The 11,124-nt window shown below is 53.5% G+C and overlaps 1 protein-coding gene across 2 annotated transcripts in view; it reads left to right on the top strand.

Annotated features, from left to right (window-relative positions):
• Positions 1-8,057, top strand: part of TNRC6A (trinucleotide repeat containing 6A) — a 93,724-nt gene extending 85,667 nt beyond the window's left edge. For both annotated transcript variants that reach the window (XM_015563978.1, XM_015563981.1), the window contains 7 exons: positions 237-395; positions 929-1,069; positions 2,580-2,687; positions 3,149-3,370; positions 4,930-5,000; positions 5,678-5,817; positions 6,088-8,057. In XM_015563978.1, coding sequence (XP_015419464.1) covers positions 237-395; positions 929-1,069; positions 2,580-2,687; positions 3,149-3,370; positions 4,930-5,000; positions 5,678-5,817; positions 6,088-6,463 — 1,217 coding nt within the window. In that variant the 3' untranslated portion in view covers positions 6,464-8,057. The remainder of the gene's footprint in view (positions 1-236; positions 396-928; positions 1,070-2,579; positions 2,688-3,148; positions 3,371-4,929; positions 5,001-5,677; positions 5,818-6,087) is intronic.
• The last annotated feature ends 3,067 nt before the right edge of the window (positions 8,058-11,124 follow it).

Raw genomic sequence — 11,124 nt, 5'->3', positions numbered from 1 at the left:
GAATCCCACAAAGGGTGCACTGTGCTTGTTCTCAGTTTAGGCCGCAGTACAAGTGTCTTCATGACTTGGCAATAATTGTGTACTCTTATCCCGGTCTGTCACTCACTCCCTTCTTGGAATGACGTGAACCGGGATGGTGTCAGCTCTCCCCCGTGCATCTTCACACACCACAGAGCACAGGACGGACCTTGGTCATGTATTTTGCTCCCATCTCATGGTCATATTTCTCCTTTTAGGTGCTATTTCAAGTGGTTTCAGGCTGGAAGAGTCTCCGTTTGTTCCTTATGACTTCATGAACAGCAGTACTTCGCCAGCCAGCCCTCCAGGCTCAGTGGGAGATGGCTGGCCACGTGCCAAATCGCCCAATGGCTCTAGCAGTGTTAACTGGCCACCAGGTAAGACGCCAGCAGCTTCCATCATGACTGGGTACTGGTTTAGCCCAGTTCTGGCTGTTGGGCTGAGTGCTCAGGATACAAATGAGTGCCGAGGGACAGTGACGTCGGCATCGAATCTGCCCTGTGGCCAGTAGTGCTTACGCTCCAGCAGTGAGCGCGGGACTGCCCGCCCCTGGCACTCATGCCCATCTCCACCTGTGCCAGGGAACCTCCTGGGCAGCATCGCAGCTGTGCCGCAGAGTGGGCAGAATCGCTCCTGTGGCCTGCACCGCCTGCTCGGTTGCTGTGGCCTTGTGCCTGGTAATAGAACACTGTAGGGTGTTACTGTTTGAGGTATACAAACCCAGAGCATTGGGTCCTGTTGTAAAAACCTGCAAGTTATTCATAAATAACAGCCTATGTTCATCTCATATTGTTCCCGAATCAAAATACTTGCGAATTACGTAGGTTTTAGGAGTAAAATTTTACATTATTTAGTAATAGATTTTAAAATGGTGATTGAGCCTGAACTAATTTAAAGTTTTCATTTCCAGAATTCCGCCCTGGTGAACCATGGAAAGGTTATCCAAACATTGACCCAGAAACTGACCCTTACGTCACTCCTGGCAGTGTCATAAACAATCTTTCAATTAACACTGTGCGGGAAGTTGACCACCTCAGGGACAGGAACAGTGGTATGTAGGCGGGTACACTTCCGTTTCTGGACAGCATGGTGTAAGGGTGGCTCAGAGTAGGTGTGAGGCCTCAGCAGCAACGTCACCGGCACATCTCAGCCCCTGACGCCCAGGAAACCGGGCAGTGGGAGCAGAAGGGTCTCTTGTCCCGTAGGCGACTCCTCAGCACTTCAAGTGAGGAGGGTTCATTCTCACTTGATACGGTAAACACACATGTGAAGTTAACAGAGGACCAACAACTGGTCCTTCCAGTCATTGTATTAGCAGCTGCAGGCTGCTGCCTCCTTTACACTGTTGTGGTTATTAAGAAATGGGTGTTTTTTGTAAAAGGTGTGTTTTTGTTATTTATTTATACATTGGATATTAAAGACTGTCATCTGGAAAAGCAATTTGACTGTCTCTCAAAGAGTCGAAATAATACCAATTTTAAGTATCCTTATAGTCCAGATGCCCTTTTTAATGGGTTATCAAATAAAATCATCCTTCTACGTACACGTGGTTATATTTACTGTATTTCGTGGGTGCACTGGAAGGAAGGAGAAGGAAATGAGAGTATTTTCTGTTCTTGTAACATTTATCCTTCCATCTGCCCCTTTATTTTTTTAAAATATATATATATTTTTTTAATATATTTTATTGATTTTTTACAGAGAGGAAGGGAGAGGGATAGAGAGTTAGAAACATCAGTGTGAAAGAAACATCGATCAGCTGCCTCCTGCAAAACCCCCAACTGGGGATGTGCCTGCAACCAAAATACATGCCCTTGACCGGAATCGAACCCGGGACCCTTGAGTCCACAGGCTGACACTCTGTCCACTGAGCCAAACCAGTCAGGGCCATCTGCCCCTTTAAACAATTTTTAATAAAGATGCCAGTCTGCATCTTACATTAGACGTGTCATCGGTGAGCAGGTGCTTGCCATATCACAGTGGTGAGGAGTCGTCCTTCCAGCACAGTTGGGCAGACAGCTCTGCAGAAGTAGGGAGAGCCACTACCTTCCCAGGGGAAGGAGTAGGCACAGCCACACGGCATCCTCGTGTCCTGGTGGCTCATGGGAGACGTGCTCGCAGAGATGGTGGCTTCTGATCTGTGGGAGATTCTGAAAGTCGGGGGGAGGAGGGAGGGTTAGTTGTGATATCAAGAGAAACCACTGAAAGTTTTGAGTGGAAGAGTTGACCTTTATTCAAGGTGGGTGAGCAGTTGCCTTGGAGTGGGAGACCCAGCAGAAGCTGTTAGAGCGATCAGATAATGGTCAGTCTGGAGCTAAACTAGAGAAAATGGTCATGGGCTAGGTTTCAGAGACTGAATCTGGGGCACGGTGGAGGAGAAAGGCCTGCCCAGGCCCAGCTGTGCAGTGAGAGAGCTGTCAGCATGCTGTTTGTGAGCCTGAGCATGCCTGTCCTTTCTCAAGACGGCTGTGAAGTGGCGGTTGCACTAGGCACTTTTGCTTATTCTAAGGCACCGTGTCACTTACTCTGGGAATTACTAATTGGGCTCTTCCCCCACATAGGGTCATCCTCATCCTTGAACACCACGCTGCCTTCAACTAGTGCCTGGTCATCCATTCGTGCCTCCAACTACAACGTTCCCCTCAGCAGTACAGCACAAAGCACTTCAGGTGGGCAGGGCGGGCGTGGGAGTGGGCCCTCTCCCCTCTCTGCTGAGGTCACGATCTCGGCAAGCTCTCCACTCTGGTGGAGCAGTGCTCTCTGTTGACCGCACACCCACTTCCGTGAAGCCACAGCCTGGAAACTAGCTCTCTCTCTCTCTCTCTCTCTCTCTCTCTCTCTCTCTCTCTCTCTCATATTTTTATTGATTCAGAGAGGATGGAAGAGGGAGAGATAGAAACATCAATGATGATAGAATCATTGATCGGCTGCCTGCGGGGTCTGGGGTTTGGAGGTGAAGGAGCACTTTCTTGGCTTGTTTTCTTTGGCAATTTGGTTAGATTTAGGGGTTTTTAATAGAGTCTCACTTTGTTTGATTTGGTTTCAGCGGGAGAGTGGATGTTACTATTTAAATTTGATCTTTTCTAAAAGCAGTATCTCCCCCCTCCCACTTTTTGTTCCCTTTGAGTAGCCAGAAATAGCGATTCCAAATTGACGTGGTCTCCGGGGTCAGTCACAAACACCTCTCTGGCCCATGAGCTGTGGAAGGTCCCTTTGCCACCTAAAAACATCACTGCTCCATCCCGCCCGCCTCCGGGGCTCACTGGTCAGAAGCCTCCCTTGTCTACGTGGGATAATTCTCCTCTGCGTGTAGGTGGAGGATGGGGAAATTCTGACGCCAGGTATACCCCAGGTAAGATGAGGTGCCGAGCACTGGCCAGCACGCAGGCTGGTGTGACGGGGGCAGTGCCCTCTGTCAAGGGGGCTAGAACTAGAACAGCGTGTGACTCCTACTGCACGCTCTTCTTGGTCTCCATGTCACCCAGTTCACCTAAGAACACTTGGCAGACAGTGGTGAGTGAGTGGAATGGGGCTCCTTTCTTTGAGAAGTTCCTCACTTGCTCCTCTTAAAATGTGTGCGAACTTCTCACTCCTGACCAGCCTTCAAAGCACACCACATGTGGCACACAGAGCAGAAGCCGCCACAGTAGGGCTGGGAAAGCCTGGCCTTGATGTAAGGGCTCATAAAATGTATTGCAGGGTTTTTTGTTTTTTAATTTTTTTTTTTTTTTTGAGAGAGAGGGCAGGGGGGAGGGAAAGGGATAGAAACATTGATCGGCTGCCTCCTGCACAACTCCCACTAGGGATGGAGCCCACAACCCAGGCAGGAACTGTGACCTCCTGGTTCATAGGTCAGTGCTCAACCACTGAGTCATGCCAGCCGGGCTAACCAGAGACATTTGAGAGGAACGGGTGCTGCTAGTCAGACAGAGCCAGAGGCGTAAAGCAGACTGTCTCAGGAAAGGGCAGAGGGCCCTCCTCTCCTGCACATGACCAGCACTGCACGGCCCCGGGGTGAACTCCGAGCTGTCTGCTGGTTCTTACCTCATTATGCCCTGCCCCTGGCCTGTACCACACTTTGTCATCTCCAGGCTGAAAATGGTAAAAGCTCAATAATTTCTGATCTTGAGACAGGTGATTGGCTGAAATAAAACTTAGAGCGTTTCCTTTGGGAGAAGTTTCGATTACATGAAGAGAATACTTGAGTCTGTTTTAAGCTACTAAATGCAAATTAATGTAATGGGTGTTGTGTGTACGTTTTCTTTCTGGCCACAGCCACCTGGGGGCCAGCTACTCTAAGTGGCTGGTGTATAGTGTGAGGGGATGCCTTAGGGCCTGCTCTAAGGAGGCTTGGTAGAGTTGAGTGTGATCAGGAAGCCAAGCAAAGCAGAGGGAGCAGCATAAGGCTCAGACCTGGGGCGCACTAGGGCTCCCTATTGGACTTAGGTTTCAAGAGCCGTGTGCAGGGAGAAGTGGGTGGAGCTGCCTCCCGAGCTGTGCGGAGTGTCTGTGAGGCGCCTGGGAGCAGTTATGAACTGGGCTGACTTGATCACATCTTCAAGGTATGCTGCTGGGAGAGCGCAGAAAGCAGGTGGCTCCCGTGGTGACCCAGACAAACATGGGGCTGTCTGCTCAGTTGCCAGCTCGAGTGTCCCTCAGAGCTCCACCCTGGGGGACACTCGTGCCAGTTCATCAGAGGACACTGGAGAGGCCTTCCCCAAGTGGTAGTCTTTTGAGATAGATTTAGCTTCATGAATGAAAGTATCCCAAAGGGAGGCCTTCTTTGTGCCTCACTAGCCAGGAGCCCCGTGACCCCCACGGATAATGATGGGACTGGGATGTGCCTGTCCTAGGTTATCACTCCAGCCACAGTTTCAGGAAACTGACTTGTCCTTTTTCTTCCTTGTTCAGGGTCCAGCTGGGGTGAGAGCAGCTCAGGGAGAATAACAAATTGGCTTGTTCTAAAAAACCTTACACCTCAGGTAAGGGCACGGGCACTAGTGTGCGGACACGTGGGCGCCTGCGAGAGGAGGTCCCCAGCTTCTTATGTGGAGGAGAGGCTGCCGGGCCTGGTGGGAGGCAGGGCTGGCAGAGGAGGCGGCTTCAGGTCCCAGTCGGGCTGTGGGCTGCGAGCTGGTGCAGCCCTTCTGCCTTGGGAAATGTGCCGATTCCCTGCTCTTAGCCCAGGACGGGCAGTGACGTGGGCTAGGACCAGGGCTGGGCAGTTGACCAGGCCGGCAGAGGAGCTTGGTGCACTTGGAGAGCCCTGGCCTGCCCTGTTCAGTGCGGCCATGTTCCGAGTTCCTGGGCCACCCCCTTGGAGGCTGATGTTAGATCCCCCCTCCTCCCACAGGGAGCAGGGCCTTGATGGTCCTGCCTCAGGGCAGGGGAGAGAAGACTGGAAGCCACAGCAGGGCAGTGGCTAAGGAATTGGGGACCTGGGAAATGTCCCGGGGTCCAGAGGCCACGGAGGTATGGCTCTAGGCCCAGTGGAGCTGGGAGGGGGCGCCATACCCACCACAGCAGTGAGTCCCGGGGAAAGTAGCACCAGCCGTGACACCTCTCAGGCGAGAGGGAGGACGAGAGTCCTGTCCCGGGACAGCTTCTCTGGTGTCCTCGCGCCACGGCGCAGCTAACAGGCACTCGCACCGTCTCCTAGATCGACGGCTCGACTCTGCGCACCCTGTGCATGCAGCATGGCCCCCTGATAACATTCCACCTGAACCTCCCGCACGGAAACGCTTTGGTCCGCTACAGCTCGAAGGAGGAGGTAGTGAAGGCACAGAAGTCTCTGCACATGTAAGTTGGCTGCTCTGTGCACCACCCCGGAGCCCTCCTGCCTGGAGAGCTTGGGGCGAGAGCACACCTCCCTCGGCACCTGGTCTGGTGGCCCCAGAACATCCCCGCAACTGCGGCCCTGTGGGATGGTTTTGCAGGCACGCGCTCATGCAGGGAGGCGGGAGGGTGTGCTGGGTGCCTGGTGTGTCCTAGACACACGGGTGCCACCCCCCCCCTGAATCCCTGGGAGCCTCCGGTGGCTGGGTCCTCACGTGTCCGTCTCCCCCCCAGGTGTGTGCTGGGGAACACTACTATTCTCGCTGAGTTTGCCAGTGAAGAGGAGATCAGTCGTTTCTTTGCACAAAGTCAGTCTCTGACCCCTTCCCCTGGCTGGCAGTCCCTCGGGTCCAGCCAGAACCGGCTGGGCTCCCTCGACTGTTCCCACCCGTTCTCCAGCCGGACTGATCTCAGTCACTGGAATGGTGCTGGGCTGGCGGGGACTAACTGTGGAGACCTCCATGGCACTTCCCTCTGGGGGACCCCCCACTATTCCACAAGCCTGTGGGGCCCTCCAAGCAGCAGTGACCCCCGAGGAATGAGCAGCCCATCCCCCATCAATGCTTTTCTTTCTGTTGACCACCTCGGTGGGGGTGGAGAATCCATGTGACAGGTAGAGGTAGACTCGTGACCGTGACCGCAACCTCAAGATGCAAAGGAAAGGGGCACTAAGTTGAGCTCGCCGCCTGCAGCCAGGGCGCCTGTGGGAACAGCTCTTCTCTGCACATTTTCCACTTTGTTTTCCCCGAAACATATCAGTTGAATACTTGAATCATGCAGGCCAATACTATAATGTGAAGGTGTCTCTCGTTACACTCCCACTGGCGCCATACGTGCTGACCGCGTAGTGAGCTCACCTGTGCGAATTCATCATGTTTAGCCTTTGGGTTCTTTTCTTTTTTTCCCCCCTATTCCCACACCCCCACCCTTATTTTTTTTTCCAAAACCATTGTTTGGGCTGATAACGTATGAGCTTTTACCTTTGCACTGAATGATGTTCTCTCCGTCTAATCGGCAATATGGGGGGGCAGCTGTTCCGTGTGATGTTTACTCAAGGATGTCCTTAAGGTGTGCGCTCTCCACTATGCCTTGACGTCCGCTACCTTACTGTGTGTCGTGGAGTTGGAGATCACGTTATGATGCTGACTTAGGACGATAATGAAAGTGTTGCACCCGTTTCTTCATGTTCTAAAACTAAAGAATTTCGCTCTGCAGTTTGAAAAACTGTGGCCACAGCTGTGACTTGCAGCCCGCCTGCACCGGGGGGCCCTGCACTTTGAATGGGCTTTCCATTTTCTTTTGAAGGCTCTCACGTTGACCTTCTTGTTTACAGATTTTTTTGTTTGTTTTTTGAGAAAAAAAAAAATGTTTACTCTTCCATCATTAAAAAAAAAATTTAAAAGACAAAAAAAAAAAGAGGAGGATTTAAAAGATGCTTTCTATCTCTGGGAAAGGAGCAGCATTTGGCCATGTTCTTGTTTTCTATTCCTGTCCTGAATCAGAGCGTGGTTCTCAGGAAAACCGGTCCCCAGTCAAACAAAACAAGCCCTGTAGTTCCTCATAGGAAAAGGAACCCCCAGTTTCAGCACTGATACTGTGTACTGCTCTGTGAAAGAATTTTCTCTGCCAAAAAAAAGAAAAAACAAAAAAACGCTTCAAGCTGGAGTTTGACGTTCTGCTTCAGATGCTGTCTTTTTATTAGTGTGATGATGGTTTGCTAATGATCAGTAGGGAATCATTTTTGTAATTCCATCAAGTGGCTCTGTTTCTGCTGTCGTGACTGTGTTATGTCTAATGTTGTACCTTAAAGCCGAAATCAGTAACTATGCATCCTGTAAGCACGGTTTTGGGCTTACAGCGTCGTTCATTGTAGAAAGGAAATTTTAAATGTTGTTGCAAACTAACGAGTTACACCATTTTTACAGTTTCTTTCTCTCCTCCCCCCTTTTTTGCCCACAAATGGTATTATAATGCTTGCTTAGTCAAAGGAGAGACTAAACAAGGGTAAAAATTTTAACACAGAGAATTTGCCATCATTTCATTGCCTTGATTCTAACTGTTTGTGTCCTATGATGCAAAAGAAGTCAGTGGCTTTTAACTGTTTACAAATAGAATGTGATTGTAAAATGTACAGTTTGGTTGTGTTTAATTATGAAATTTCTTCAGATATAATAAACCATGACTTTTTGGCTGCTCAACATCAATTGTCTCTTTTTTGTGAATTTATTTGTACGCTCTTTTTTATAATGAAAGTTTTCAAGTTGCTATGTATGAGGGCTCTCATAGAGCAACCGATTAAAAATACAAGCAAATATTGGAACATTTTACCTGAACTTGTCCACCGTCTCACCCTGAAGTAATGTGAGAACAGTGGGAGGCAGAGGCTGGCTCCCGCCTGCCCCGCGCCTGTGGGACCTGTTGCCCAGCGCTCCTGTGACTCACCTTCCCGCCATCCGTGCCAGCGCAGGCCCAGCAGACACGCGGAGCCAGAGGCTCGCTGCCCGGCAGTGTCTGGTGTTAAGCTCAGACCTCTGTACCGAGCAGGAGCCGCCGGACCGGCCCCCTCCCGCTCCAGCGGGCTCCGGCGGCCTGTGCTCGCAGCGCCAGGCTGCACTGCGGCCACTTGCCAGGCGTAAGCCGTGTTCCGTGCATTCGATGTGTATTGACTTCCACACTGGTTTTTCCAAAAACCAAAGGTAGCTTTGAAAAACCACGTCTGGAAATGTTTGGGACGTCACGCTAATTGACCTTTGGGGCTTTGGGTAGTATATAATTGACTTCATACCTGCGTTCATTGTATTGTTCAAGTGTTTGGGAGTTTTTTGCGCTTGTTATGTGGAAATAAAGTGTTTGATTAAAAAAACTAGCAAGTGGTTGCTTTTTGCTTGGTCCTTCAGTAATACAGCGCTGCTCCCTAAGACTGCGCTTCACCGAAGCCCACTTTCATCTCCCACCTGCCCCTTCATCCCGCTGGGAGTCCGACATTCCCCGGGGTCCTGGTGCAGGTCACCGACCGCCCGCAGGAGCCCAGCTACCCGTCCACATCTACGCCAGAGCACGGCCAGTCATTTCCGCAGGTGGCTCCTGTGCTCCCGCCGCCCGAGGTGCTCCTGCTGCTGTGGGGGGCACGTGCGGGGCTCTGACCCTGCCTCACCGCCCAGACGTTCCCACTGTGTTCCCGGCCCCCAGGCGCCTCCGCCCCTTGCTGCTCCCGCTGCCACAAGTGTCTTCCTGTCCCAGCAGGACCTCCAGGTCCTGGGCCCGGTGACCAGGAGACTCCTGCTCAGATGTGTGGTCACCTGGTCAGACGCATGGTAGCTGCTCAGTAGGGGAAGGAAAGAAACTATTACCTGTAGACACTTGTGGACCAAAGATGTAGGTGAGCCAGGGAAGGTGGGGGTGACGTTCTTGACAGCAGGACAGATTTCGATCCAGACAGGAAGGAGTACAAACTGCGGTTGTATCGAGCAACTGGCTGTAGGTCCAGGTTATGCTCCACCATTGGCATGTGCCTGTTACCCTCTTCGCCAAGGTTTAGGTCTTGCCCTGTGGAGCCTTCGTGTTCAGATGTGAGCGGCGGGCTCGCTGAGTGAGGGCCAGACTGCAACCCGATGGACCTGAGAGCCCCTGAGACCAGGCCTCGGCCCGGGGGCCTCCCAGCAGGCACTGGGGAAGCGGGAGGGGGGGACAGTCACGGTGCTAGGCTTACACACCAGGTGCGCCCACGGTTCCTGCCTCACAACTGGGTGCCCCAGCCGGCCGGACTGGGAACTACCGTAGAGCAGTGTTCCTCAAATTGTGTGGCCCCCAAGGCTGGGGACTGCGGGTGAGCCTCCCAGGGGGTCTGGGCAGAACTTGAAGCTTTGCATTTACAGCTGAGCATGTTGCATTCTGCTCTCTCACATCCGTTTTCATCCAGAGGAATGTTTGAAGTAGCCAGTGAAACTCCAGAAAGCGGGGCAGTACAGGGCCAGCTGTGCGGACGCTCGCGTCCCGAGGAGCAGAGAACTCCAGTGGCCTCGGATCCAGGGCCCTGTCCTGGCTGGCGGCCCGCTGGTAAGGAGCCCCCCGACCTGCCGGGAGAGGACTCAGCTTTGGGCCAGCTTCAGGTGATGACAGGACCTAAACAGTCCAGGGCCTGACGCCAACTCAAAGGCCCCGAGACAGCATCACTGAACCCCTGGCTTTTCATTGATTTCATGGTTTTTAAAGTCAACTTAGTTATTGACCAAGGGGAGGTGTACAGAAAATCAGTGCTGTTTGCCATGAACTAAAGGGAACTATGTACCAGAACCAGAACCCAAATGCGTTCCATTCCTGGTGGAGGTGTCTGTCAGAGTGGGAGGGGAGGGGAAGGTGCCAGCGCAGGGGGGAGGGGAGACGGAGACGGGATGGGGAGGGGCCAGACACCGGACTGCTGCAGGGAAAAGCCGTCTTTGCTTGTGACTCAGTGTCCCTTCTTGAACTGAAGCCTGTCAGGTCCCCCCACTCCTGGGGCCAGGACCCACACTTTAGAATGGTTCCTCCAGAGACTCGAGGTGCATGCAGGGGTGGGGGTCGCCTCTGAAATGGGTCCTGCTGTGAGGCTCGGCTCAGCATCCCACAGAAGCACCCTCTGGCCTCGGCTCCTGTCTCCACTGCCCCCCCACGACCACCGAGCAGCTGGGGAGCCAGGTGCCCCCTGAGGAGGAGCAGCGCGGCCTGGAGACCGCAGGCCCAGGTGTCTGCCCGCAAGCCCGGGGCCAGTGAGGGGACAGAGGTGGGGGCAGTGCGCCTGCCAGGGTCGCCTGGCGGTTTCAGGGAAGCACCCGCGCTCCCGCCACCACAGGCACTGCCGGGCACCAGCACACGGTGAGCTGCATGCCTTACAGCTCAGCTTATAGCTCTGCCGGCTGCCTGAGGCCTTCCAGCAGCGGGAGGAACCCAGCCCCTCACCCAGGCGGCTGCCCTTCCTCACTCCTCTGCCGCCGAGCCCCACCCCCTCGCATAGTCTCTCTCCGCCAGGGGCACCTGGTCCTGCCCCAGGGGACCGTTGGCCGTGCCTGGAGCTGCTCTTGGCTGTTACAAGGAGGGGAAGGGGGCTGCTCCTGGAACCTCGCGTGCAGAGGCCGGGAAGCTGCTAGTGGCCATCGGAGCACAGGCAGCCTGAGCTCCGCGGCCTGTTCACAGCCTCCCTCACGCCGGGGTCCGAGCACACCCTCCGGCAGAGCAGGCTGCGCCCTCAGCCTGCAGGTCGCCCCGCCGCCAGCCCCTCAGGGCCCGCATCCCCGC

This window comes from Myotis davidii, unplaced genomic scaffold (genome assembly GCF_000327345.1).
Source record: "Myotis davidii unplaced genomic scaffold, ASM32734v1 scaffold150, whole genome shotgun sequence".
Lineage (NCBI taxonomy): Eukaryota > Metazoa > Chordata > Mammalia > Chiroptera > Vespertilionidae > Myotis > Myotis davidii.
Note: the sequence above shows the minus strand (reverse complement) of the source record. Positions and strands in the feature narration are given on the sequence as shown.